The sequence below is a fragment of the Malassezia sympodialis genome, genomic scaffold (genome assembly GCF_000349305.1).
Source record: "Malassezia sympodialis ATCC 42132 genomic scaffold, msy_sf_3, whole genome shotgun sequence".
NCBI classification, from domain to species: Eukaryota; Fungi; Basidiomycota; class Malasseziomycetes; order Malasseziales; family Malasseziaceae; genus Malassezia; species Malassezia sympodialis.
The window spans coordinates 162,501-189,227 of record NW_017387801.1 but is presented as its reverse complement, the minus strand read 5'-3'; the positions used below and the strand labels follow the sequence as shown (position 1 = coordinate 189,227).

Here is a 26,727-nt window from a genome sequence, read left to right as displayed (position 1 = left end):
GCGTCTAGTATCTTATTCAGTGTGTCTCTATAAGGAAAGCCTGTAGCATAGATTGACTCTCCTGGCCACCTCGGTACAATAATATGACTGTTCCTTCTTGCTACGTGCACCTTCAATGCGCACCCTCATCGACTTACATAAGCTTCCCTGACAGAACGTCTTTTCATCCGTCAACTTCATGACAGAGGCTTGGACGCCGGCGCAGCGCTACGAATTGATTACCCGAGGCATCGAGGAAGTGCTTGGCGGGGATGCCATAAAACAGATCCTCGAACAAAATGAGCGTCCAGTGCGGGCTTACTGGGGTACGGCACCTACGGGTCGCCCCCACGTCGGCTACATGGTGCCTCTCACAAAACTCGCTGACTTTTTGCGCGCAGGCGTGGTAGTCAAGGTGCTGTTTGCTGACATTCATGCTTTCCTCGATAACATGAAGGCGCCTATCGAGCTCGTGAAACACCGCGCTATCTATTATGAGAAGATCCTGGTATGTGTTATGAAGGCTATCGGCGTGCCGACAGACCGCCTCACTTTCGTGCTGGGTTCTTCGTACCAACTTTCTGAAAATTATAATTTTGATGCCTACCGTCTCGCTGCGGTCGTTACGGAGCATGATGCTAAGAAGGCTGGTGCCGAGGTTGTCAAGCAGGTTGCTAGCCCTTTGTTGAGTGGCCTCCTTTACCCCGGCTTACAGGCGCTTGACGAACAATACCTGGACGTGGACTTCCAATTCGGTGGTGTTGACCAGCGCAAAATTTTCACGTTCGCTGAGCAGTACCTGCCGAAACTTGGCTATAAAAAGCGCTCACACCTGATGAATGCTATGGTTCCTGGTATGAATGGTTCCAAGATGTCGTCGTCGGATGTTGACTCGAAGATTGACTTCTTGGACTCACCGAACGATATCTCCCGGAAGATCAAGGCTGCCTATTGCATGGAGGGCGAAATTGAAAACAATGGTGTGCTCGCTTTTGTGGGGTCTGTGTTGATGCCGATTGCTCGTATGCGCTTCGAAATGAACCCAGATGGGCTCCAGCAGGAAGGCTGCTCTCGCTCATTTGTGGCGGAGGAGGCCCCCAAGGGCACACTCTTTAGCATTATGCGCCCAGAGAAGTTTGGTGGCCCAATTTTCTATTCAAAGTACGAAGACTTGGTTCAGGACTTTAAAGACCGAAAGGTGCATCCAGCGGATCTAAAGCCTGCTGTCGCCCAGGCCCTGAACACGCTACTAGAACCAATCCAGAAGATGGCTTCTGAGGAGGAGTTCAGAAAAATCAAGGCTCAAGCATACCCCGAGGAAGAGCCTAAGGCCAAGAAGATTAAAACCAAGAAGTGTATGTAATTTATGCCATTGACACCAGTGAACCCTATGATTGCGCCCTACTTTACGAAGGAGGAAGGAGGCTCAGCTGAGACCCCCGAAGAGGCTGCTGAAAATGCCAAGGCGGCTGGCTTTGAATACAAACAGCGCAAGGGCAAGAAGGCCGCCCCAAGTGCTGAAGCTTCAAGCTCGGCAGCTCCTGCTGAGCAAATGCAGAATATGTCCGTACAGCCGTAGGTGCAGCAAAGTCTTGACAAATTTCCCTCGATGCACGTGAAACTCCCGGGCCAATTTGCCCGTGCGCACGACGCCTCTCTATAGCCTTACGCCTACGACAGCCATGCCCGCCACCAACGGTGTGTCGTTTTTGCTGACAGTATAGAGACTGCTAGCTACCGTTTCAACCAGTACGCATCGTTATATCTCACCATGTAGCACTATGATCCGTGTCAAGGACCCGAAGGTCTCACTGGACTTTTACGAAAACGTCCTTGGTATGGATCTAATCGACAAGCTGGACATGTCAGACTTTACCCTCTACTTCCTGGGTTACCAGCACCAAGGCGACGCCTCGCGCGGTGAACGCGAGGCTCTTTTGGAACTAACCCACAACCATGGAACTGAGAATGATCCTGATTTTCACTACCACAACGGCAATGCTCAGCCCCAGGGCTTTGGTCATCTTGCCATTTCTGTGGATGATATTGAAGCCGCTTGTGCTCGCTTTGAGCGCCTGGGTGTGAAATTCCAGAAGCGCCTCACAGGTATGTATTCTCCTCTCCTGACATGCAGACGGGAAGATGAAGTCAATCGGTACGTGTACCATGCTTACTGGGCAGCCTTTATTCTGGATCCTGGTACGTACAAAGGCGCAACTCATTCGCAGACAACTACTGGATCGAGATCATTTCGGCCAAGTGTCCTCAATAATTGTACCGAACTAGGAGTGAAAACGAAGTGTCTACGCTCCATACACTACCTACATAGACCCAACCTTTACAAATACATCGGTCGTCGAAGTCAAATTCGGGCAAGAAACATGAAAACCTAACATATACGTTAGAACTCAGGCAGGCTTCGCTGAGTTTGTCATTGACATAGGATTGTGAGAAATTGACGCCAGGAAAGCAGACGCGGATAAATTGGGGTTCGTCGTTCCTTGATTTTTGATACAATTGGTGCCATTTTGCTGGTTCAGCAGGGCCTGTGCGGCAGCAGCGGCCTGTACAATCTGCTCACGGGTCAATGTGTCCGTGGATACGGGCGGTCGTCCGCTGACACTGTCCGCCTTGGCACTAGCGCCGCCTCCGTTTGCATGCAACAGCTGAAGCCCCAGGAGTCCATGCGAACCCGAGTGCAGGTAATGATATCGGAGACCATTCAAATTTTTGTAACGCTTATCGCAATTTCCCACCTGGCACACATACATCTTTTCGGGTGGCACATTATTGTTAGATTTACTAGGCGTGTCAGGACCCTTCGGGCCTTTGTTCGCTGCATCTTCGGCGCCTAACGGCGGGAATGCACTGCCCAGAGCGGATGAATCAGGCTTCGATTCGCTAGTTGACGCGGCACCCTTCTCAGGCGTCACAGGTTTATTGGCTGCCTCGACAGCATCCAAACTTGTACTAGCCGCGACACCGTTGACATTGCGAAGATTCTGGTTACAGTGACCATGCAAGCGGTGGTATTTGAGACCGTTCATTTGCTTATAAGCCTTGTCACAACCAGGTGCAGGGCACTTGTAAGGTCGGTGCTCCGCTGTATTGTCCGCTGCAGACGAAACATTCGCCGTAGATGCGGCGGGAGAAGCCGGCGTGTTGGCAGAAGTATTACCTGCTGTAGCAGTAAAGCGCTCACGCTTTGACGGTCGCTGAGAGGCAGCTGCAGAGGGAAAGAATAGATTAGGAGGTGCGCACGAAGGCAACTGCTCCTCAGCTGCCGACGGACGAATCGACAGGTTCGAGAATATACTGGTCTGCGTGGTTGACCCGAAAAAGGCCTCATTCTCAGAATCCAGCGTGGGTGTACCCGCGCGAGAGCTGCTCGGACTGGAAAAAGGAGAGGCAAAGGCATTCGACATGCCTAGCGGGTGCCGCCCCCCATTCTCCACCAAGGCGCGGAAAAGTGGGTTGGCTGTCGAGCCATTGGCATGCTGACCGAATGTGCGCTTTTTCCCGCGGGCTCCGGATGGTGAGCGCATGATTGCCGTTTCAAATGCGCTGGGGAATTCCAAATTTTCGTCGGCTGGGGACACCATTGGCGTACCGGCCTTCGTCAAGGAGCGCCCTCTCTTAAGCGCGGCCTCCTCTTCTGTCGAATCCAGAGACTTAATGCTCGCAGACGAGCTTATTTCGGTTCCGGCTTCTCCGTCGGAGGCCAAACTAGAGGTCTCCAGTTCCTCATCCGTGATCATACTTGCGATTTCGTCATCTTCGAAGCGGACGTGACATTCCTCATAGTGCTGGAGCAGGTCATGTAAATCATCCAATGCACGGCCACAGCACGAAAAATTGCGGCAAAATGTGGACTCAAGGCGGACTGATGAGGGTGTTGCAATCGTCGTCGCATCCGAGTCTGTCGACGACGAGAAGTGTCCTAGTGAGTACTCGAGGAAGCTGTATCGTTAGTTCGAGGCAGTCATTCACATACTCGGCCACATCTTTGCCAAACGACAGTGCCATAGCCTCCTTAAAGCTACCGCCACCCAGGCTGGTGCTCAGTCCCAGGTAGCTACCGGAGCTGCCTTGGCGAGCAAGAGGAGTGCCCTCACTCGCACTCACTTGTCCATTATCTCCTGCCCTTACGATAGGAATGGGTCCTGGCGTTGCGCTCGACATCTTGACAGGTGTTACACCCGAGATCCACGGGACCCGATCCTTGTGATGGATAGCCAGACAACCGCTGGCGGAACGTATCGGTCCACTGGGCTGCGTCCATGGATTTTGTGCAATCAGATTATGTACATTAGGGAAATTCTTAGACAGATGAAATTATTTCCGCCCCGAATACGTCACATCCAATCAGCCACGCTGTCTTTATTACGAAACCGGACAGGTTGGCGCACAGGGGCGGTGGCGACGTTCGAGGGATCCCTGTGGGGATCGCTCATCGTGGGAGCTAGTGCAACGAACGAGTGAGCTGGCGCGATGCCGGTCTGCTCTGGCATCGCAAGCCAAGAACTCACTGCTAAGTCGAGCTGGGATCGAGTGTTGTGGCGGCGCCAACCCTTTCCCGACAATTACGTGGATGCCTCGTTCCTTGGTCAGCTACGCACGAATACCACGGCCCAGTTTCCCCGGTTTCTATCCATTGCTCTGTCTTCTATGAGCATTTTGCAGCACTTGTGTATAGTGCTGCTGTTTGTCGCGCTCTTCGTGCATTTGTATCTTGGCACGGTCGATGCGTCCGTGCTTGTGTGGACCAGCGTGGCCGTGTCGGGCCTACTCGCTTGCGCTGGTTATCCTTTTTCTTTCAATCAGAGTATACCAGGCATTCTTGTTTTATCGTTTACGCTATATTCCTTGTCTCCTGTGGTGCGCACTTTTAGCGAGGCCACCACCAGCGACAGTGTGTGGGCCTGTGCAGCCGTGCTTTTCTGTGGACACCTGGCTTTTGCAGACTACCGCATGAATGCATCTTGCTTGTCCCAGCTTACTTCTACGATCAGCCTCAATATGGGCATGTGCGCTAGTGTGGTCCTATCTAGCCGCCTGCGCCTCGATCTGGATGTATTTGCTCTTCTCCTTGTGGCCCTTCAGCTGTTTGCGATATACCCTCTTCTACGTACACGGATCTACGTTAGATTCGGGTCTTTGTGTACGTCGGATGGCTACCAGATTCCCTGCGCCTCGATCCCCCTGACAATCGTTCTGTTGGTGGTGAGCATATATGCGATGCTGCCCCATAGTCGGCTTGTGGCTTTATACCTGCATCCCATACTGGTGGCCTTTGTTGGGATCCTATGTCCGCTATGGATGCGGTATACGCAGCGATGGAAGCGTGAGATGCGGGGCCCTTGGGACGAGGCGGTCGTATCGTAGGGGCTGCGCCCCTGCCGCGTGGCAACGTACTATAGGAAATAAGCCCTTAGTGGGGGTTGCCAAGTGGCCTTATCTTGGCATTGACCGAATTACCGCCGTGTTCGTGGGGATACGCCTGACCACTAGGTAGGACTTGTTCGTCGCTATGAAGCACTGCGTAGAGTCCCTGGTGGTACCAGAAAATGCCCAAGTGATTAACCGAATGCCTTCATATGTGGGCCGATGGCTGCCCAACTCTACTATATTTTCCGGGAAGCGGTCGGATGGCTCCGATGATTCGTGTATACCTGACTCTCCTGGAAGTCATCGGGAGAAGGGTTTCTCACCCAAAGAATATCTGAGACGCACACAACCGTGGACTGTATGGGCGTCAAGACCGATACCTAGATCAATGTCATGCACCGAGTTTCCCAATCAGGGGCATGGGTCCCTCTCTGAGTTTTTTATCCAGCGGCCCATCTGGACGTGGGAACCGTTGCGCTCTCTGTATATCGTGGGTTTTTTTTGCTACATGCTTTTTATATCTCTGCCGCTTCGCGCGCTCTTGTACATTCCGCGCAGGTGGCGACCGCGGCCGTCGTGGTCGTGGAAAAAGTCGGTGATGGTCTCATTCATCCGCTCGTGTACCATCTTGATCTGTAAAACGCATCTCATGCTTCCCGGACAACCTGTGACTGGCGAGCCCAAGGTGCGCGAGAGCACGTTTTTGCGCATTGATCCCAAGGATGTGCTCACTGAGGAGCCGGAACAACAAAACAAAATTCTTCGTGGGGAGCTGCGACGGGCGATGAGCTTGCAAGGCACGCAGGTAGTTCCGACGTCCGGTTTTTTTGTGGCCAAGAACGGTGAGGTGGCGCCGAAGGACGTGCATGCAAAGCCGGGCGAACGTCTGCTTGTGCACCTACACGGCGGGGCATACTGGCTGGGCTCGGCGCAGGAACACTATCCGTCTGCCAAGTTCTGCCGCTCGTTACTCGACCAACTCCAAGATGATGAGCGCATGCCTCGTCGTGCGTTTCTGGTCGAGTACCGCCTCGCGAAGCACACCCGCTTCCAACAGGGCAGCTACCCCGCCGCTCTTCTCGACACGCTGATTGCCTACTTGTACTTGGTGCGCTCGTGCGGCTTCCGTCCCGAGAATATCATTTTATCCGGCGACAGCTCTGGAGGCAATTTGGCACTGGCCCTGTGCCGCTACTTACGCGACGAAAAGATCGAGGCGATGCCGCGCTCACTGATGCTTCTATCGCCTTGGTGCGATGTGTCACGCTCACACAGCGGTCCACTCAAGTCTCCCAACCCTTTTTCTACGACGGTACTAAACCGGGAGTGCGACATTATTGATGCATCACAGCTGTACCGTAATTCGGCGGTGTGTCCGCTGCTGGGCCGCCTCCCCGCCAGTGAAGCGTACACGAACCCTTACCTATCGCCCGTATCCCTGCAACTCGATCCTCAAAATCACGCGAGCATGCCGCACTGGGGCTTTGAGGGCTTCCCACCACGCACTTTCATTTGCACGGGCAGCGCGGAGCTGAACGGTGAGCAACACGTGACACTCGCCTACCGTATGGCCGAAGGAACACTTCGTGGGCGGCCAGTGTACTCCGGCGACTCGCTCATGGGCGACGAGGAAGCACAGGGCTGCACCTGGCGCGAAAAATACCCCCGGTCGAGCGAGTGGCTGGCGTTACACGACGAAGTTGTGCGGAGCTCGCCCTCACCGCCTCAGGCCGTGTCGCCGCTCGAGGATCGCGAGGTGGTGCTCGATGGGGCTACCGACGGCATTCATATCTACCCCATACTCTCATGGTTTGAGCCGGAGCGCAGCCAGGCGCTGGGCCGCATGGCTGCGTGGATGAAAGCGGCAGCCGACTAAATTGTACAGCTCATAGACTAGGCATTTTGCATTCGCTCCACATGAATGCCATGGCTCGAATGTGTCCAGAGGCGCCGGCGCAAGTAAAACAGCTGGTATGCCTTGGCATCGAGGACCTGTGCGACACTGGCCGGCGTTACCTTGTCGTCGTCAAAGCGGTACCAGCGGCTGTGCCACTTTGAAAAGTTGGTATAGTGGCCTGAATGGAGCGAGCCTTCGTGCACGACCACGGTGAAGAGGTCATACGCGTACGCCATCGGGTCTGTGACCTCTTCGTCGCCGCTGCGCGGCACGCAGCAGTCACGTACATCTAGCGTCAGGGGAAAGCGCACCTTGATGTCCATCTTGGCACCACCCAGCGCATGTTCGTACCGCTTGAGCTGCATGCAGAGTACTGGCGGCAGCGTGTGCAGCTTGAGCTGCTTGATCGCCCTGCCACTCTGCTGACAGTAGCTGCACCGGTACGTGGCCTCCGGCAGCTGCTCTGGTGCACAGTAGCTCACGAGACAGCGTTGCAGCGTATCCGTTGCCGCGTCCGGCACAGGCGTCGCCTTATCACGCTTCTTGCCCATTTCCTTCTTCTTGCGGCCCTCGGCAGGCGTATCGGCGCGCGCCTCGAGACTCAGGTCCAGGAAGGGCTCGCGTGTGTGTGTGACGCGCTTGCACGTTGGGCACGTCACGCTGCTCTGCAGGCGCCCCCCAAACGTGCGGTGTACGACACAAGGGCAAGACGCGTCATGGTCTGGCGCGCGCGGTTGACCGACACTCGGCGTCTCTGCATGCTCGCTCAGCTGCGCAAGCGTAGACGCATCGTCCCAGGGGCTCATTGGCAACTTGACGCGGTCGTGGGCGTGGGCGGTAAGTGCGGAATGAATCCCATTCAGCGCACTAATAAACATTTCGTGCGCATCATGCTGTCCCGCGCGCGAAAGCTCCGAGGACGAGGAGTCCATCCAGATGGCGTACAGGAACGATGTAGGGCCATGCGGTCCGGGCGTGTCGCTGCGCGTAAAGAACTCAGCATACAGCTTGTCCATCTCGCATGCCAGGCAGTCGCGCCCGGCTGCACATAGCGACGCGTTGTGCCGATCACTCAAAAAGTAGTTGCGCAGCAGCGGATTGTGAATGAACGACTGCAGAATCACGTTTAGGAAGCAGGTCGATCCCATGTTGCGCAGGCCGCGCGGCACTCGGCACACGCCTGCCAGAGACTGGCCATGGGAGGCTGGGTCAGCGGTGCGACGTACAGGTAGCGTCTTGGCGGAGCACAGCATCGAACTTCGCCTCGGTAGTCCGCCGCACAGTCGATCGGTGCCGCTCGGTGCGCTGGACATACTCGAAGCGCGCATCATATACCACATCGTCGCACGACGCACAGAACAGGGTGCCATGTACAATATCACACGCTGCGTCAGCACCACACACGTACCGTACGGGTGGGCCTCCTCGGCGAGATGCACGCCAATGTGTGACGACCCCACCTCCGCGCCGTCCGCGGCACTGGACGCACCGCGCGTGATCGGCAGCGTCGCCTCCCGCACCGGATCGCGGAAGAGGCATGCAGCATGCGCACACGACAAGCACAGAAATGGCCGGCGCAAATCCATTCCACACAATGCACATGTTGGGTACTCAAGCTGCGGTCAGTGTGTGGCCGTACCTTGCGGCGCTTGTCCCCGGGCGCCAGCGCATCGTCCGCACCGTCCTGCGGCCGGATCTTGCCATCGAGCAGGCGGCGGCCCCATCGCAGGCCTGCAGCATAGCGCTCAAGTAGCCGATCCAAACTTGCATCATCCTCCTGGGCCAGGTGCTCGCACCCCGCCGCGGCATCTCCTAGTGTCCGCACATGCTGCGGCACACACGCCATGAAGGAAGACACGGCGGTGCCGTTTCGTGTGGAGGCGCTGGGCTACGGACTACAGTGTGGTCAATGCCCACTGCCGCGGCTCGTACTGGAGGGGCTGCCTTGCCAACAGTGGCTGCGACGCAAAGAGAGCGCGGACATGCGGCGACGGGTCAAGGGAGGCAAGCAGCAGTGTGCACCGCAGAAGCTTGTCGCTCACGGCCGGCTCCGGGTCCGCGGCTCGCACAAGTGACTGGAGCAGCGAGGTGGCGAGTGCGCCCTCTGTGCGCATCCATGGCACCTCACGGAGTGTCGAATAAGCGAGAAGCGTGTACAGGAGTGATGCTGACTCGTACACACACTCTTGCGAATGCTGCGATAAGGTTGCCCACACTCGCGTTGCCGGCAGCAACACCGACGCGACCAGCCCATGGTCGGTCCGGGCGTCCATCAACGCGAGGCGGCGAAGCACGTGGGCCTCATCCAGCCTTGATGGGGCACAGATGCGGCGCAGGATGCGCAGCCAGTACGCAGCACGCGACTCGCTCCGCGGCGGCACCGCGCTGACCGTCGCGCTGATCCACGCGAGGAAACCACGTCGCGTAATCAGATCCTGGGCCATGTATGGAATGCTCGCGGCCGCCTCGAGCAGCGCCTCAAGCTGCTCGGCCTGCCTCACCTCGGCGGGCGCCTCAGCACGCGGCATGCTTTGCGCGCCGGCGACAAAGCCATACAGGCTGAGCACCAACTCCCATACGTGCCGGCGCTTGAAGGCCTTGCCCTCCCCCTTGGCACGGGGCAATGCCTGCTTATCAGGACACTCGGCCACCAACGCATGCGCATGCAGTGCATCTGTCAGGAAGCGCAGTATCCACGCACGCTCCGCCGGTGCCTCGTCCGTCGTCGAGTGCAGCAACCCGTACAGCAGCGGCACATCGCCGGTATCAAGTAGGGGGCGCTGAAGTAGGAAGCGGAAGAGCACAGGAAACAGCGGCTGGTGTGGCGCTGCGAGGGCACGCAGACCGTGCGCGGCAAGCAGGAGCGGCATCGTCGGCAGCCACGGGACCTCGTCGTACGTGCCACGCACCGACGTGGCTGGTGGCGCCGGCACACAGTCGCGCACCCGCTCCAGGACGAGCAGTGCAAGCTCTTTTTCTCGGAACTCGGTCGCTCCCAGCGATGCATACACCTTGCCAAGCACCTGGAGCGCGGCAAGACGCAAGGCGGCGCGGTGTGTCGAGAGCGTACACAGCACAACGCCTAGCGCTCCGGTACGTAGGATTGCAAGCCACTCGAGACCCGTCAGCCGCGCGTCGGGGCCTTGCTGCTCACGCTCGAACATGGCACCAGCGACTAGGTTCAGCACGAACCATGGATCGTATGCCTCATACGCCTCGACGCGGGGATGCATGGCTCCTGCTGCGGTGCGCGGCATATGTACACACGCCGCGTACGTGTGCCGCGGTTCGAGCGATAGCAGGGCGGTAAGTACCGACTCGCGCACCAAATCGGCTGGTACGGGCGACGTTCCACTGTCCGCCTTCCACGCACCTAGCACGCCACTCAGGCCGCGCCGCTCGAGCAGGGCCCGCAATGCACGGTCGCACGGCTCGAGCGTGCCTGTGTAAAGATAGAGCATGCGCGCAAGCGACGTGGGCGACGCAAGCGCCTCGCCCGGCTGCGCAAGGAGCACAAGCAGCGCAACGAGCGCGCGGCGAAGCGGGCCAGCGCGCGCGGCCTGCACGACCTCGGTGCGCGCGAGCAGCGCATTGACGAGGCGGTCGGCCATGCTCGCACGCAGCGGCGGTACTGCTGCACGCGCTAGCGCACACGCTAAGCGCACTGGCACATGCGCCAGCGGCCGGTGGTGCAGAATGGCAACGAGCACGGGCTCCGCCACATGCGCCGGCACAGCGTGGCCGCGCGCAAGCGCGCGCGCGGCATTTGCCAGTCGCAACGTTGATGGCGCATCAATCGGGTCCTCGGCGAACCGCCGTGTAAGATGCGGCAGTACCACGTCCAGCCACGCCTCGCGCACCGGCGGCGCACACTGTGACACAAGCCACGCCGTCTCTGCGGAACCATCGGGAGACCACGCTCGCAGCGCATGTGCCAAAGCCTCATCACACGTGTGCGGCGCGCCTGCCCGCGCGAGAGCGAGAGATACGCAGGCCGCTGTGTCGTGCAGACTGGGAGGCACGAGGGCCAATATGTCCGAATCGCTGAGCGGTGACGCCTTACCCAGCTCCAAGAGCGCACAGAGCGGAAGTGGCGCTCGCACATCGCACACAGACGCAGCTGCCTCAGGCACTAGGTACAGCGCGCGCGCGAGCGTGGCATGCGCGCCAGCTTGAGCAAGAGCATGCCAGTCGGCCGGCGCCGTCGCATGCTGCCGCGCCACACGCCAGGCAGCAAGGGAGCCGTACGTTGGCGGAACGAATGGATCCGTACCAGCCGGGAGCGTGGCGGCAAGTAACGTATCGAGAAGGGTACGCGCCGCAGTTGACCGACTCGCCTGCTGCACGAGGACAGGCCATTGTGTATACAGCGGTGTCCATGCGGCGTGCCCGAGGCTCTGCGTCGGCCCCTGGTGGAGCATCTGCGCGAGGGCGTGAAGCTGGTTATCGGTGGCCGTTTCGATGGGCACCGCCGCCATTATGTGCGTAAGGTGCGTGACAGTGGCAAATGGCGCCAGCTGCGTTGCACACGCAATCCACACGGGGTCCGCTGGCGCAGCGATGAGGCGTGCCACGATGGCATCCACGAGAGGAGCGACGCAGGAAGCATATGCTGTGTCGTCTTTCGCTGCGACCGCACACACCCACGGTACGAGGCGGGCGAGAAATGGCCGAGGTGACGCGTGTGCGAGCCACTGCTGCGTGCTGGGATGAGCCATCACGTAGGTATGGAGGGCGTCAGTGTGCAGCTGGTGTGCTGCTGCCCAAGTATCGAGCGCATCAAACGTCGGCGCAAGGAGTGCCACTGCATCTGGCGCGGCCGGGTCGAGCCGCTGCAGCCAGACGGCCAGCATGCCGCGCCACGCATCGCCCACGTGTGCCACGAGCGCGCCGTATGTGGCGGGCCGGCTCGCGAGCACAGGGTCCGTGATCGACACCGACGGCGGCGGCACGCGGCAGGCTGCCTCGAGTGTAGCGCACAGTGAGGCCGTCATCGCCGGTGCAGACGCCGCGTGAGCACCCTGGGCCAGGCGCTCCGCTACGTGCACCAGCGGTGGCACGGGCTTGCCCAGCTCGATGAGCTGGCGACACAATTGCTCGACATACGCCACGATGCATGCAGCCTCTGGCGCATTCCATAAGCGCTTCTGCAGCCGGATCTGCGTCTGCTCCGTGACGGTGGCTAGCAGGGGGCTCAACAAGCCATCCATGCCGGCAAGCTCACGAACACGCTCCGCGTAGCGGTACGGCGTCTTGAGGCACCGCAGCATACACTCGTCGAGGAATGCGAGGACCACGGCGCGCTCGGCCAGCGCGACAGGGCCGGCAGCGAGCGGCATCATCCAAGCCTCCAGCTCGTCTGCATCGTGCGAAAACAGCGCCGTTGCATGCAGGAATGTGCGCAGAAGCGCTGCACATTGTGCGCGCACTGCCTCATGCGTCTCGCTGTGGGCATATACGGCGAGTAAAAAGTGCAGGAACGAGCGCTTATCGAGACCTGGCCACGCCGCCGGCACCTTCGCCGCGAGATCGAGCGCGGGCGCAGCGGCCGCGAGTACGCGCAGTGCATGCACCTGCGATACGCGCTCCCAGGGTACAGCTGATGCTGGCTTGTCGAGAAAGGCACCAGTAAGCACGCGGCCGGCATCCCAGTGCGTGTCGAAGGCCATGCTCGGCAGCGCCTCGATGTACAGGGCCAGCACACGCAGTGCAGCCTCGCGGCGCAGCGCCTGGGGGCTCTGAACGAGAGGATACACGACCTCGACGCCCGGTAGGCGCTTGCGCCACGCCAGTTCAAGGGTATGCAGTGCGCTCGTCCATGTGCCCGTCTCGCTCTCGCCGGTCTCGTGCGCAATTGCTCGCGCTGCGCGCTGAAATGCACACACGCGCTCGAGGAGGCTGGTCGTCACGACGCTGGCATAGTACTGAACGAGCGCATTGTCGTGGCGCCATGCCTTCGCGAGTACGCGGCACACGTTCTCCGGAGCCGTGTGCGCGAGTACGGCGGTCACCGGTGGCGGCTGCGCTGCGCCAGCGACGGGCGGGACAGGTAGCGCAAGCACACGGCCGAGGTACGCCATATGGATAAAGCATGCACTGTCGGCGCGGACCTCGGGGGTGAGGCGGCTCAGGGCGGGCCCCACGAGCTCAGGGCATGCGCGCAGGAGGCGCAGTGCCAGCTCCTGCTGCCGCAGGTCGTGTGCGACACGTAGGTGGCGCAGTAGAGTCAGAAGTACGTGGTTGTGGATGGTCGAGGCGTCGCCGTGGCGGCCGTACCACCCGCGGTCCGCGTAGCACACGCCCTGCCCGGGATGGGTGGCGATGCTTAAAAGAAAGTGGTGCACGAGATCGGCCACACTGGCTGTCGCAGCATGCTCATGTTCGCGCGCATACAGGGCAACGAGCCACTGACTCGCTTTTTCATGCAAAAACTTGGCCTTGGCGCTGCGCGCGAGATGGGTATCTTGGAAGAGCTCGTCATGGAGTACGAGCAACACATAGCGCACCACGTCAGGCGGATCAGAAACCAAGTCCCGCAAGAGAGCCGGCAGACCTTCCGCGCCGAGGTCCAGGAGGGCCAGCTTGAGGCTCGGATGGAAGCTTTGTGCGAGAAGCCCCAGCAGAAATTGCATATATTGCGTGCGCACATCCGGTTCCGTCATGGACACAGACCGCTTGTCGCCGCGGCGTGCACGGCGACGCATAGAAAGCAGGCGCCGGTGCAGGTCCTGCGTCCAATGGAAGCGCTCCCACACGGCATAGGCATGCTTGCCGCGGCCAAAGGCGGCGAGTGCGGCGAGTAGCTGAAGGCCGGTGAGCACGACGAGCACGTCGTTACCGCCAGTGCCGCGCAGGCGCAAGGCCGACGATATCGACTCTTGCAATCGCGCCATCCACGGTGCCGTCGCATCGAGCAGGCGGTCGACCATGGCGCCCTCAGCGAGGGCGTGGTTCGGCTGGTGCACCGAGAGCAAGCGCAGAAGCTGCGCAAGCACCTGATACACAAGCATTTGCAGCGCTGAGAGATCGCGTTGACTTGCTAGCTCCCATGCGTCCCATACACGCGGTAGCACGTCGGCCACACACAGTTCGCATGCGAGGCGCAGGCGCTCGTCCGCCGGCGGCACGCGCGCCTCGCCGTAGTCACTCAGGTCCCCGGAACCCAGACGCGTGCGCGCGCGAATTTCAGCCAGTGCCTGTGCAACTGCATCAGCACTGCTACTGCTCAGTTGCCGGCGCAGGGCCTCGGTCGTTGCCGCGCCTGTCGCCGCCATGCGCTACGCTGGGCAGCGCTGAGCGTCTCGTCGCTGACTTTCCTTGGCTGACTAAACCTCCACCGGGTGCCACCGGGCGCGGCGCGGCGCGGCGCGAAGGCCCTGTGATGGCGAGCACGGTGCCGCCAGGCGCGAGCGGCACGGACCGACCGAGCCGACACACGCAGCGCTACGATCGACAGCTGCGGTTGTGGAACCACTCGGGTCAGGCTGCACTCGAGGATGCGCATGTGCTTGTGGTTGGTGCGTCGCCCCTTGCAGGTCAAGTGTTGAAAAACCTTGTACTGCCGGGCTTAGGATCATTCACCATTGTTGATGACGCGATCGTTTCCGAGCAAGACGCGCAACACGACTTTTTTGTCAACGCTTCACGAATTGGCACACCTTACGCAGAGGCCCTCGCTCAGGGTCTCGCAGAGTTGAATCCAGCAACGACTGCGACGTCATGCTTACGGGCGCCTGATGAGCTTTTGCGCGAGGATCCTGCCTATTTCCTCCAGTATTCGTTGGTTGTGTGCGTGAGTCAGCCGAGCCGCATTGCAATACGAATCTCAGAACTCGCTTGGCATGCGTCGCCGCCGATTCCGCTCGTATGCGTGCGTAGCTCCGGCTTCCAAGGCGTGCTGCACGTCGCCTTTGGCGAACTGGGCATCGTCGAGACACACCCCGAGTCGCTTGTGGATCTACGGATAACGCGTCCGTTTCCCGCACTGCAGGAACACGCGCGGAAGTATGCCGTGGATGCGAGCGACTCGTACGCGATGAGCCACGTTCCTTTTGTGGTGCTGCTGCTTCAAGCACTCGAGGCGTGGCGGGCCACGCACGATGGTGCCATGCCCTCGCCGGCGTCGCGGCGTGCATTTGTTGACTTTATGCGTGCGCGAGCGCCGCCTGGGGTCGACACGGAGAATATGGATGAGGCACTCGCCGCGCTGGCGCCGCATGTGTGGCGCCCACTGCAGTCGCCGCCAGTTCCGGCCAGCGTGACGGCGCTCTTTGACGATGCACAGTGCCGCCATCTTTCTGCCCGCTCGCCACCATTTTGGCTGCTCGTCGCTGCGCTTCGCCGGTTTGTGCAGCGCCATGGCGTGCTCCCCTTGGCGAGCTCGCTACCCGACATGAAAGCTACTTCGAAAGACTTTGTCGCACTTCAGAACGTGTATGCAGTCCAGGCGCGTGCGGACCTCGATGCGTTCCTCGGCGATCTGGACGCCGTGCTGGTCGACGTCGGTACGTCGCGCACAGACGCGTCACTCACGGACGATTCGGTACGTGTCTTTGTCAAGCATGCTGCGTTTTTGCAGCTCATTCGCGGCCGTGGCTTGACGCACCAGTGGCGCGCTCCAAATGTCCGCGCACTCGAGGCTGCGTTGTCGGACCCCGTAAATCCTGTGACGGCACAGTACCACTTGGCGTTTATGGCGGCGGACCGCTTTATCGAACGGTATGCGCGGTGTCCTGGCGCGCACGATAACGACGTGGCTGGTGATGCACGTGCGCTGCTGAACGAGGCAGTGGCGTACGCGGCAGAGGTGTCGTTGTCTCTCTCTGCGGACCACCACGAACGGCTCGCCGAGGCCTGCCGCGAGATGGCCCGCGGTGCCTGCAGCGACACGCCGGCTACGGCCGCGCTCCTAGGTGGGCTTGTGGCACAGGAAATCATCAAGATTCTCACGGTGCAGTACCTACCTTTGGAGAACACATGTGTCTACGATGGTATTGTCCAGGCGCTCAGCACGTTCCGACTCTAATTACGAACTAGCGGCGGGCGTCTCATCAGCCTCCGTACGTGTGTACACGTCGCCAACGAGGCCCAGCGCCTCGGCACGCAGGCGTTGCAGGGGCTTGGATACCTGCTCGTCATACAGCACGCGATCGCACACGTCGCGCACGATGCTCTCGACCTCGAGTTTAGCACTCTTAAAGAGTGTGCGCAGACTGCGTCAGTCGAGCAACGTACCCTTTCTCCGCTGCCTTGTCCTCGAGCTGCTTCTTGCGCTCCTCTGTGATACCCTCGTCCTCAGCCTTGGCGAGCTCCTCGAACACCTTCTTCAGCTCGAGCGCCGCGTGGAGCGTTGATACCGTCTCACGCACGGTGTGAATGGAGCTCGAGGCCGCATGGAAGAAGCCACTTAGGGTTCCAAACATGCCATGCGCCGCTAGGTAGTGCCGCGACTTGGCCGTGTAGACAAAGCCCACGGCATGCAGTAGCTCCACGCCAAAACTGCGGTCAGTGCGCGTTGCGTACTTTTCCTGCTTGAGCTCTTCGGCCTCTAGGCGCACAATCTCACTAAAGCCAGCACGCGCCTCGTCTGCATGCGTCTCGTTGTCGGCCGTGTGCACGCTCTCCGCATAAATGCTCAGCTTGCGCGCTAGTTTATCGGCCAGCTCATTTACGCGCTCCTGCCGCTGCACCTCCTTCTCCTTCGCAAGGCGTTGTGCCTCCTGCTCCTTGGCAGCCTCCTGCTCAGGCGTCAGCTTGGATCCAGGGTCAGTCTGGCCCTCCGCTTCAGCCTGGAGCTCACTCGAGTCCTTCTGCAATGCTTCCTTCATCTCCCGCCCAAGACTCACGGTGCCGATAATGTCACGGAAGCGCTCACCACCAAAGAGGCCACCAAACACTTCCTCGGGGTCCATAACTGCATCCTCATTCACAAGGCCAGGCGTCGATGGGCCAAACTCATTGCTGTGGTCAGTGGCATCCACGCACTATTTGTGTCGTGTGTCGGGATCAGAAAGCACTTGATACGCGGCGGCCAGGGCCTTGAATTTTTCCTCGCCCTCAGGGTCGTCGGGGTTCTTGTCAGGATGCAGCTTGATGGCCAGCTTGCGGTATGCCTTCTTAATATCAGCTGGCGTCGCAGAGGCCGGTACACCAAGCAAATCGTAGCTGGCTCTGTTAGTCCCGCGCAACGCACAAGCTCATGTCGATGGGATGCTCATCCGTGCCAATGAGCCGCTTAGCTCCTTGCTCGCCTTTTGCATCATGCGCGCCCTGTGACCGCACCTCTCGTAGCAGCTTGGGTGCGCCAGGCGGGTCAAAGTTCCGACCACAAACCACGCAGGTGACGGAAAACGTCGTGACCGATGCAGGGACCTTTTTAACCGCCTCCAACGTCGGCGGTTGAAATTCGATCGAAGCGCGGCAGTCGACATACGGACACGATGCCGATATATAACGCTCCTTTTTGCGCGACGGCACGAGCAGGCGCGAAGCGTCACCCATGTCGAACGCCGCTACGACTCGTGTGCCGGTGTCTTGGAGGTGGAGGTACGTCGCCCCATTCGCTTACTTCCACGTCGTCACGCACTGCGCTCGTTCGCGGCCTCGCTCAGTCTCAGCATCACGGCGCCTTGCTCCTGCCGATATCGTGCTTCTGATCCTTGCTGCTAATTGAGCCATGAGCAAACTAAAAGGAAACATTGTACGTTTATATCTTCCTTTCTAATGATGACAGGACTATCACGGACAGGCACTCGCCCAGCGCCTACTTCATGTTTTGATCATCGTGGCTGCCGTAAGTCAATCACATTTACACACAGACACTTGGTCTTATCGTGGGATACGATCTGCAGGACGTCGCAGTGGCTATGTACCTCTTTGGTGCAGGCTTCGTGCTGGCCCTCCTGGTAAGTAAAACTGACTCACATGCAGGTGTGCGTGCCACCATGGCCTTTCTTCCAAAGGCACCATGTCCAGTGGCTTCCAGCGTCGTCGCCCACGCCCAGCTCGTGAGCCAGGCGTGACTGCGTCCGTCGGAGATCGTCGAGTCACATAATTCCTATACAGCCTTCAACCCATTCTCGCGCGCGACGAGAATGTTTTCTATGATGGCGACGTCGATAGAGAAGGTCAAGAGCCTCAATAAGGAGCTAGCCAAGGCATCGTCCGAGTCGCGCACAGACGATGTCATTGCATTGCTCAACCAGCTAAAAGAGGCGGTGGAGCCTACGGAGGAGCTGATTCGTGTACGTATTTTAGTTGATCTCACACAGGCCACCAAAGTCGGTGTCGCGGTAGGCAAGTTGCGGACCTATACCGACGCGCGCGTTGCCGAACTCGCCAAAGACCTTGTCAAAACGTGGAAGTCGCACGTGGAGAAGCAGCGCCGCGACGCCACGTCCAAGGCCAAGAGCGCAAAAGAGGCACCCAAGGCTGAGGCGTCTGTTAGCAAGACGGACGCAGCAAGCGTTCCACCTACTGACATCAATTTTGAGATCCTTCAAGACAAGGTCCGAAATGCCTGCCTGAAGCTCCTGTACAACAGTCTCGAACTGCAGCCGTCGATGGACCCCAAAACGATCTTTGCCACTGCCCTCCGTATCGAGAAGGCCGCATACGATAAGGTAGGGGCTAGTACGACAAACAATGACTATCGCGGGAAAGTGCGGAGCTTGAGCCTGAATCTCAAGGACAAGAACAACCCTGAGCTCCGCGCCAGTGTGCTTAGTGGCGAAATCGCCGCGCACCAACTCGTCGTCATGCGCTCCGAGGAGCTGGCGTCTAACTCCCTCAAGGCACAGCAAGAGTCGATCCGTCAGCAAAATCTACACAATGCGAAGGGCGCCGAGGCCCAGGAGGCTGAAACGGACGCCTTCCAATGCGGCAAGTGCAAGGCCAAAAAGACACGCTACTACCAGATGCAGACGCGCAGTGCCGACGAACCTATGACGACGTTTGTAACCTGTGTCAACTGTAACAACAAGTGGAAGTTTTGCTAGTGTACGAATAGCTGTCCTTTGTAGCTGGGGTGGCCCACCCTTTGCAGAAAAAAAATTGTGCGCACAAGCAATTTTTCTAGCCGCCTCCATATGCCGCGCGACTTTCGTCCCAAGAGCCGGAGCGGCGCTGCTTCGAAGCGAGCAGCGGCTCCTAAGAAAGGCGCGGGAAGTCACGATCATGATGAGGACAACATTTCGGAAGACGTGCTGCGTCGTGAGGTCCAGGCGCTGGGCGGCACTGACGATGATATTGCATTGATCCAGGGAAAGGGCCACGAGCCCTCCCGCCCTCTCACGGTACGCGCACACCTCTTACGCCAGGACTCGGAGCTGTCTAAGGAGCTTCAAGCCTTTATGGCCAAAGAAAACATGCCTTTTTCTGCCCCTGAACCATCCCGAAAGGGCAGCGTGGCGCAGTCTCCTAAAGGCGAAGCCAACCCGAAGGGTGAAGCCAAGAATGAGGCTAAGAGCAAGGCTAGGGATGCCAAAATTCCCAAGAAAATACGAGAATCTCGTCCCCAGGATCCAGAGGGGCACGCTCCTGAAAAGCCTCAGCGCGAGCCCAAGCGCGAGACCAGGCGTCCCAATGTATCCCAGGCACCTGCCTCCGCCTCTCGTCATGTGGTATTTGATGGCGATGAACCTAAACCTGTTATTCGCTCGGAGCTTAGGCTTCTTATTGAGCCGACGTCTGACTGGACGCACCTGCCACTACCAGAGATCGACGCCAAGCCGTTGTCTATCGTGCCAGAGACATTGGTTTCTTCTCTGCAGGAGCTGGGCAAGGAGGTGCTTGCCGTCGAGAACGACACATACTCACGGATGGCATCTGGTGAAGCGGGAAAAAATGTGATCCTGGGCTCGCTCAACTTCTCTGACCTGCAGTTTGCACGCACGCTGCTGACCTCCAGCAAAGCCAGTACACTGTCGGACCGCATTTCTGCCGTGACGTTATTGCTTCAAAGCAGCCCGATCCACAACCTCAAAGCGCTTGATACGCTCATGACCATGGCGGGCAAGCCGGGCCGCGAAGAAGCAAGTCGTGCCACACGCGCGCTGGCCGATTGGCTCGCCAGCGGCGGTGGCCTCGGCAACGACAAGCTGCATTACTTCCGAGACCAGCCCCTGCTTCCTCAGGTGGCAGCCGCGCACCAGGCGGGTGTTTCGGATGCGATTCGGCAACATGTAGGTGCCTGGGCTTTTGAAGACCTATTGAAACGCACCTACTTTACTTTTGTACAGATCCTGGAGCGACAGTCTCACGACACACTTTTGTTTATGCGCCGCCAGGCAGTCTCACAGGTGTTTGTGCTTTTACGCGACAAGGCTGAACAAGAGCACAATCTGCTGCGTCTTTTGACGAACAAGCTGGGTGACCCTGACCGCAGTGTGGCTTCCAAGGCAAGCACGCATCTGATGGAGCTCTTGCAAGTACATCCTGCCATGAAGGCTATTGTGCTGCGGGAGATAAGCGAGACAGTCCTACAGTCGCAGGTGACCTCGCATCGCTCGCGTAATGCAGAGGCGCCAGGTAAAACCAACCAGCATGCTACCTACTATGGCGTTCTTACTATGAACCAGACCTTGTTTACGGCCCACGATGCGCCGCTGGCCAACGAAATTTTTTCTGTGTATTTCCAGCTCTTTGAGGTCTGCTTGAAGCAGGACGATGAAACGGAGGAACCCGAGGATGCAGAGAGCAAGACAAAAGACAAGAAACGCTGGCGCGATCGGAACAAGAGCTCAGTACCAGCGACACAGAACAAGGGTGCCACGGATGTCCATGGTCGCCTATTGGCCGCAATTTTGACAGGTATTCGCCGTGTGTTTCCTTTTACGACGCTAGACACGGACGCGTACGTACTGACTACTTACTCGCAGCCTTGACAGTCATTTGGAGACCTTGTTCCGCATTACACACACGCACTCCTTCAACATCTCTATCCAAGCGCTGCAACTGATCTACCAGGTGGCCATTGCAATTCCTATACATGGTGAGACGGCCCGTGGCTTTTCATCCAAGGTATCGGATCGCTACTACCGCACACTGTATGAGTCTATGCTCGACTCACGTCTTGCCACGACAAGCAAGCAAGCGATGTACTTGAACCTTGTGTACAAGTCGATCAAATCGGACGATGACCTAGAGCGTGTCAAGGCCATGATCAAGCGGCTGTGCCAGATTCTGAATATGCAGGAGCCTCCGTTCATTATCGGTACGCTTGTGCTCCTAGGAGAGGTGTTTAAAGCTCGTCCTGGGCTGCGCTCCATGATCACGGACCCTGAGGAGGAGGGTCTCGAGCACTTCCACGATGTCGTGGAGGATGAGGCACCTGGCGCTGGCGCTGGCGCTGGCACTGGCGATGAGTCTGTCACGCAAGCTACTTCCTACGATGGCCGTAAGCGAGATCCGCGCTTTGCACATGCTGGTGATTCAGCCCTTTGGGACCTGCTGCCTCTTTTGCAGCACTTTCACCCGTCAGTGAGTCTGAACGCCCGGCAGCTGTTGGAAGGCGTAAAGATCACTTCGACGGCGGACCTTACGCTGAACACACTCATGCATTTCCTCGATCGATTCGTGTTCCGCAACCCGAAGAAGCATGTGAGTCTAAAGGGTACCAGCATCATGCAGCCGGCGCTTGGCGGCGATCTGCAGGATGATGTGCTCGTCCGTCGCACAGATGTGCCCCTCGACTATGTGAACCAAGCCAGCTTCTGGTCGCTGCGTCCGGAACATGTTCCGGCAGACCTGCGATTCTTCCACCAGTACTTCCAATCGAAGCTGAAGCGCTCCCAGAATGAGCCTGAACCCGTCTCCAAGGCAAAACTCGCGGACCTTGAAGACGCTGAATTGGGGGGCGAACTGGACGAGCTAAGCACTGATGACGAAGAGGAGAAAGAAATCTGGCAGGCCATGAAAGCTTCTATGCCCAAGCACGAGGACACGGAGGACCTGAGTGATGATGACGATACGCTGGCGCAGCTCGAGGCCGATACTGAATTGGGCATCGAGAACGAGGACGAGGAGGACGAGGACGAGGACGAGGACGAGGACGACGCGTCTAAAGGAGACGAAAGTCTCCTCTCGAATGATCAGCAGGCGTGGTATGACGAAGATTCTGGCGAGGAAGATGGGGCTATGTTCTTGGAAGACGAAGATGATCTCGTGCCGTTTACTAACTTTGACGAGGAATCGACGCCGGTCGCTGGCAGGAAACGCCCGGCTGACGAGACTGATGATGCACCTGCAAGCAAGAACAAGGGACGTACAGCACAGCGTCAAAAGCGCCGTGCGTTGCCTGAGTTTGCCAGCGCCGAGGACTATGCTCACATGCTCGACTCAGACGACGAGGGCAATTAGGCCTCCGTAGTTCCATAGGCCCGATCACATGCCCGATTCCTAACGTCCACCACAGCCATGGCCACCAGTGCGGCTCGGCGCGAGATTCTTGAGGGCGACTTGATCATTGTGTTTGCGGTAGGTAGTTTGTGCTGACCTAGTCCCGAGATCGCACACCAACCCCTCTTGTGGTTCAGCGCGGCGAGAAACTTATCAATTTGTTTGGGATGTTTCCTCACGATGACATGATCGGTCGTCCGTACGGTAGCAAGGTGCGTCCACCGACACTCATTCCAGCTTCACTCGTCCAACAAAAAAGGGTTTGTGTATTTGCTGCGGCCCAGCCCGGAACTGTGGACCATCTCTCTTCCCCATCGTACCCAAATTTTGTATGCGCCCGACATGTCCTTTATCGTAATGAAGCTCAACCTCTCGCCGGGTGCCCACGTCATTGAGGCCGGAACAGGCAGTGGCAGCTTTACGCACTTCCTAGCACGTACTGTCAGTCGTGGACCACCTGCTGGCGGCGGCACAGGCCAGACGCACTGCACTTGGCCCACCCGTACCAGTGCCTTGACGCCTATGGTCGGCCAGGCGCAGGCCTCTGACTTTGATGGGCGTGTCTATTCGTTCGAATTCCATGCAGAGCGCGTGGAAAAAGCCCGTGTCGAGTTTGCCGAACATGGTCTCGACAAGGCTGTCGTTCTCGCCCATCGCAATGTGTGCAAAAGTGGATTCGGCCTCGACCCTACATGTGATGCCGTTTTTCTCGATCTGCCTGCTCCGTGGGAAGCTGTGCCGCATGCCAAGATGGCCCTTCGCACCGACATTGCTACACGAATTTGCTGCTTTTCGCCGTGTATTGAGCAGGTACACCGCACGGTGGCTGCGCTTTCCGAGCATGGGTTTAGTGATATCACTATGTACGAAAGTTTGGTCCGCACGCATGAATCACTTACAAATGTGGCACCGCTCGAGCCTATTTCAGAAGTCGTTGAGCGTATTCAGCAGACGGAGTCGAAGCGCGAGCTTCGCCGGCAGTTGCAGATCCAGCAGTCCAAGCTCGAGCGCGAACGCCGACAGGCGGAAAAAGAGGCCCAGACCCAAGGGGCAGCAAGCGCGACCAATGATCGTCCCGAAGAGCATGCTGTTGCTGCATCAAATAAGGATGACGGTGAAGCGAATGCCAACCCTTTTGAGTCTGTTCCTGCGAAACGAAAAGCGACAGTCGATGACGACACATGCCTCCCACCAACAGGCTCGACCGTATCTGAACCACCTGCCGAGATGCTCTACAGCAGTGGCTTCCGCCAAAAGGTCGAGCGCCGGCCGGTTCAGCAGGCCAATGTGTATTCCCGCCCTTATCCGCACATGCGTGGTCACACAAGTTATCTGACATTTGCTACATTACTTCCGCGTATCTAGCTTGCGTTATACCCTTGCAAGTCGCCCAGGAAATTGTATTGAATAGTCGACATAGGAGCGTCCGAGCCTTGGAAGTCGAGACCCACGACAAAGTGCTCTGCACTCGACGCGCGGCTGCTCGGCGGTTTGGCCAATTCTACGTGCGCAAACAGGCGACGGAGTTGCGCTAGGAGCATGCGGGTCGACGGGGTATATGGCTCCGCAAATACTTTGGCCACAAAAGTTCCACCCTTGCGAAGCATGCGCAATGCCATGGTGATAGCAGCAACCATGAGCTGCGCGTGAACAAACTCATCCACCTGGTGGATGCCTGTCACGTCCGGGGCGCCATCACATACAATTAGGTCTGCAAGCCGCTTTTTCTCGGATGCTTGTACACGCTGGAAGGCACTTTCCACGGCATCTGCTGTATCCTGGGTAGTAATATCCCCCACCACCTGCGTCACACCCTCTAGGGGCGCCATTGTTTGCAAATCCACGGAAACGATGCACGCGCCTGACGGCCCGAGCGCGCGACTTAGCACTTGACTCCATGAACCCGGCGCAGCACACAGATCAATGACATAACCAGGTATATGCACATCATGAGATAATGCCAAATACACACGCGCACCCAAGCGATCGCCGAGCTGCGCACGGAGAACGGCTTCTGCATCCGGTCGTGGGTCTTCTCTTACACCATGCCCCAGAATGCGGTAAGCTAAAGCATGACCACTTCGCCCAAACAAACCATAATGCTCATCAAGCTGCAAAAGTTTGAAGGCTGAACGCGCGCGATACCCCTCTTGCTTACCTTGGCGGTAAAAGTGATCGCGCTGGTCCTTGGTCGATTTGCCCATCCGTGATAAGTGGAGGCAAAGATCTGTGGAGCGTCGCAAGTGTAGCTGCTTCATGGACGAAATTGTTGCACGCAAGAGAGCCGAGCGTGCCCGCCGTAAGCAGTCCGTGCAAAATCAAGATCATGAGGATCAATTTGAAAAATCAGGTGCCATTCATCTACGGTCATGGATGCCCGTAAAGAGCGAGAGCAGCGGCACCCGTGTACGAATTGTGTCTTGGAATATGCTCGCCCAATGTCTGGTGCGGCGTGAATTGTTTCCAGGAAGTGACTGTCTGAAGTATAAAACACGACTTCCCGGGATCATTGCAGAATTGAGCAGCTACGACTTTGACGTCGGCTGCTTCCAAGAGGTGGACTCGATTAACGAACTTGGCCAGGTCGTCCAGAAACTAGGGTATGCGTACGAATACGAGCGTGGCTATTCCAACAAAAAACACGGACTCATGATTGCCTGGCGCACCAAGACTAGCGAGAGACCGTCGTTTGAAGGTCCTATTCTGAAACGCGTTCTTTGCCTGGATGATATGGCTCCTTGGGGCACCGAAGTACAGGGACCCAGTCTCACGCGTATCACCCGCAATATTGCATTAATAGTGGCTCTTCCCTTTTCTGGAAGAGAAGGTGGAATTATAATGGCCACAACACACCTATTTTGGCACCCTCGCTATGGCTACGAGCGCGTGCGCCAAGCAGCGATTGTCACACATGTTTTGAACGAGCTTCGTCAAGATACCGAGCAACCATGGTCCTCGTGGCCAATCGTTTTCGCAGGCGACCTAAACGACCAGCCTCATTCTTCCACGTACACAATGTTGACCGGTCACGCTAACAGATATATCCGTGAAATCGAATCCGACCTGGAGCCGTCTCGTGTCGTTCACACGTCGGTGGATGAAGCGCGCGGTCTGCGTACTCTCCACTATGCTGCGACTGTTTCTGAACAGGGTGATGAAGATCGGATCCTTGGTCGTTACCGCCCAGCATTGGACAAGGAGCTTCTCACGGCTGCGCAGCTTGTTCATTATGGTCACTTTACTACTGCTGGCCGGCCGAGCCATTTTCAAAGTGCCTATGGATCATCATACGCATCCCTGGCTGGCCAAGGAGCTGAATTTTTTAAGGATCGTGGAACTGCACCTGAACGCTATGATCAAACGGAATCGCCTTTGCCCACAGACCCTCGACAACTTGAAAGTTTTGAGCCAAAATGGACGCTGCATTCCAGTTTATTCCGATTAACTCTCGACTACATTCTGTTGGCTCCTTCTGCATTAAACGAGGGTCCAGATTTTCCCATTGTGACAGCTCTGCTGATGCTTCACCCAGAATCTGTGCTTCATTCCGGAGTACCCCGCCTGGGTGTATGCAGTTCGGACCATGTTATGGTTGGGGCAGAAATTGCTTTGTAGTGGCTTACTCGCGTGTGTGGAGGTGTCCAGCGTTTCGGACGTGCGACTTCCTTGGTTAGATGCTTCAATGGTATCGATGGGTGCAACCCTATGCCCTGGGTGCCGTGCTTGCACCATGGTACATTCAGCTGCTACGTATTTCATGGTGCCTAGTAGTACTTGCATTGGAACGCGGTGTATTTTACTGGGCTGCAAGCCGATGTGACCTTCCTCAAGGCCCTGAGGTATGTCTGAACAACTCACAACAGTCTACCTTCCGTGTCCTTGTACTAAGCGACCCCCAGATCGTTGAAAATGGAACATACGGTTCTATATCTCCCATATTTCAAGCTGTTATCAGTCACTTTTCCAACAATTATCTGCAGAAAGTGTGGCTTGCTTTGTCTAAGCAGGGCATTGGTACGTGGCTTTGGGCCCAGCCCAGGCCTGCGGACCTTGTCGTCTTTCTAGGT

The 26,727-nt window shown here is 57.9% G+C and overlaps 12 protein-coding genes and 1 pseudogene across 13 annotated transcripts; 8 read left to right on the top strand and 5 right to left on the bottom strand.

The window, feature by feature from the left end:
* Window positions 1-178: 178 nt before the first annotated feature.
* Window positions 179-1,558, top strand: MSY001_0680 (uncharacterized protein; the record flags this gene model as incomplete). Its single annotated transcript, XM_018885754.1, has 2 exons — window positions 179-1,334; window positions 1,362-1,558. The coding sequence occupies 2 exons, from the start codon at window positions 179-181 to the stop codon at window positions 1,556-1,558; spliced, it is 1,353 nt and encodes a 450-aa protein (XP_018739296.1).
* Window positions 1,559-1,760: 202 nt separating this feature from the next.
* Window positions 1,761-2,251, top strand: MSY001_0679 (uncharacterized protein; the record flags this gene model as incomplete). Its single annotated transcript, XM_018885753.1, has 2 exons — window positions 1,761-2,085; window positions 2,208-2,251. The coding sequence occupies 2 exons, from the start codon at window positions 1,761-1,763 to the stop codon at window positions 2,249-2,251; spliced, it is 369 nt and encodes a 122-aa protein (XP_018739295.1).
* A 136-nt stretch (window positions 2,252-2,387) lies between these two features.
* MSY001_0678 (uncharacterized protein) lies at window positions 2,388-4,161 on the bottom strand (the record flags this gene model as incomplete). Its single annotated transcript, XM_018885752.1, has 2 exons — window positions 2,388-3,939; window positions 3,974-4,161. 2 exons carry the CDS (start codon window positions 4,159-4,161, stop codon window positions 2,388-2,390), a joined length of 1,740 nt encoding a protein of 579 aa, XP_018739294.1.
* Window positions 4,162-6,016: 1,855 nt separating this feature from the next.
* MSY001_0677 (uncharacterized protein) lies at window positions 6,017-7,243 on the top strand (the record flags this gene model as incomplete). Its single annotated transcript, XM_018885751.1, has 1 exon — window positions 6,017-7,243. The coding sequence occupies one exon, from the start codon at window positions 6,017-6,019 to the stop codon at window positions 7,241-7,243; it is 1,227 nt and encodes a 408-aa protein (XP_018739293.1).
* Window positions 7,244-7,260: 17 nt separating this feature from the next.
* MSY001_0676 (uncharacterized protein) lies at window positions 7,261-8,280 on the bottom strand (the record flags this gene model as incomplete). The annotated part of the gene is made up of 2 exons (XM_018885750.1): window positions 7,261-8,245; window positions 8,270-8,280. 2 exons carry the CDS (start codon window positions 8,278-8,280, stop codon window positions 7,261-7,263), a joined length of 996 nt encoding a protein of 331 aa, XP_018739292.1.
* A 4,022-nt stretch (window positions 8,281-12,302) lies between these two features.
* On the bottom strand, window positions 12,303-13,344 carry MSY001_0675 (uncharacterized protein; the record flags this gene model as incomplete). Its single annotated transcript, XM_018885748.1, has 2 exons — window positions 12,303-12,345; window positions 12,371-13,344. The coding sequence occupies 2 exons, from the start codon at window positions 13,342-13,344 to the stop codon at window positions 12,303-12,305; spliced, it is 1,017 nt and encodes a 338-aa protein (XP_018739291.1).
* Window positions 13,345-14,645: 1,301 nt separating this feature from the next.
* On the top strand, window positions 14,646-16,289 carry MSY001_0674 (uncharacterized protein; the record flags this gene model as incomplete). The annotated part of the gene is made up of 1 exon (XM_018885747.1): window positions 14,646-16,289. The coding sequence occupies one exon, from the start codon at window positions 14,646-14,648 to the stop codon at window positions 16,287-16,289; it is 1,644 nt and encodes a 547-aa protein (XP_018739290.1).
* Window positions 16,290-17,175, bottom strand: MSY001_0673 (uncharacterized protein; the record flags this gene model as incomplete). Its single annotated transcript, XM_018885746.1, has 2 exons — window positions 16,290-16,476; window positions 16,499-17,175. 2 exons carry the CDS (start codon window positions 17,173-17,175, stop codon window positions 16,290-16,292), a joined length of 864 nt encoding a protein of 287 aa, XP_018739289.1.
* A 72-nt stretch (window positions 17,176-17,247) lies between these two features.
* On the bottom strand, window positions 17,248-17,764 carry MSY001_0672 (uncharacterized protein; the record flags this gene model as incomplete). The annotated part of the gene is made up of 2 exons (XM_018885745.1): window positions 17,248-17,434; window positions 17,457-17,764. 2 exons carry the CDS (start codon window positions 17,762-17,764, stop codon window positions 17,248-17,250), a joined length of 495 nt encoding a protein of 164 aa, XP_018739288.1.
* Window positions 17,765-18,366: 602 nt separating this feature from the next.
* On the top strand, window positions 18,367-19,260 carry MSY001_0671 (uncharacterized protein; the record flags this gene model as incomplete). Its single annotated transcript, XM_018885744.1, has 1 exon — window positions 18,367-19,260. One exon carries the CDS (start codon window positions 18,367-18,369, stop codon window positions 19,258-19,260), a length of 894 nt encoding a protein of 297 aa, XP_018739287.1.
* A 90-nt stretch (window positions 19,261-19,350) lies between these two features.
* Window positions 19,351-22,621, top strand: MSY001_0670 (uncharacterized protein; the record flags this gene model as incomplete). The annotated part of the gene is made up of 2 exons (XM_018885743.1): window positions 19,351-21,116; window positions 21,142-22,621. 2 exons carry the CDS (start codon window positions 19,351-19,353, stop codon window positions 22,619-22,621), a joined length of 3,246 nt encoding a protein of 1,081 aa, XP_018739286.1.
* Window positions 22,622-22,678: 57 nt separating this feature from the next.
* Window positions 22,679-24,025, top strand: MSY001_0669 (uncharacterized protein; the record flags this gene model as incomplete). The annotated part of the gene is made up of 3 exons (XM_018885742.1): window positions 22,679-22,738; window positions 22,762-22,872; window positions 22,898-24,025. The coding sequence occupies 3 exons, from the start codon at window positions 22,679-22,681 to the stop codon at window positions 24,023-24,025; spliced, it is 1,299 nt and encodes a 432-aa protein (XP_018739285.1).
* Window positions 24,026-26,433: 2,408 nt separating this feature from the next.
* MSY001_0668 lies at window positions 26,434-26,725 on the top strand (annotated as a pseudogene). The gene is made up of 3 exons: window positions 26,434-26,499; window positions 26,524-26,607; window positions 26,645-26,725. Coding segments are annotated over exons 1-3 (231 nt in total).
* The last annotated feature ends 2 nt before the right edge of the window (window positions 26,726-26,727 follow it).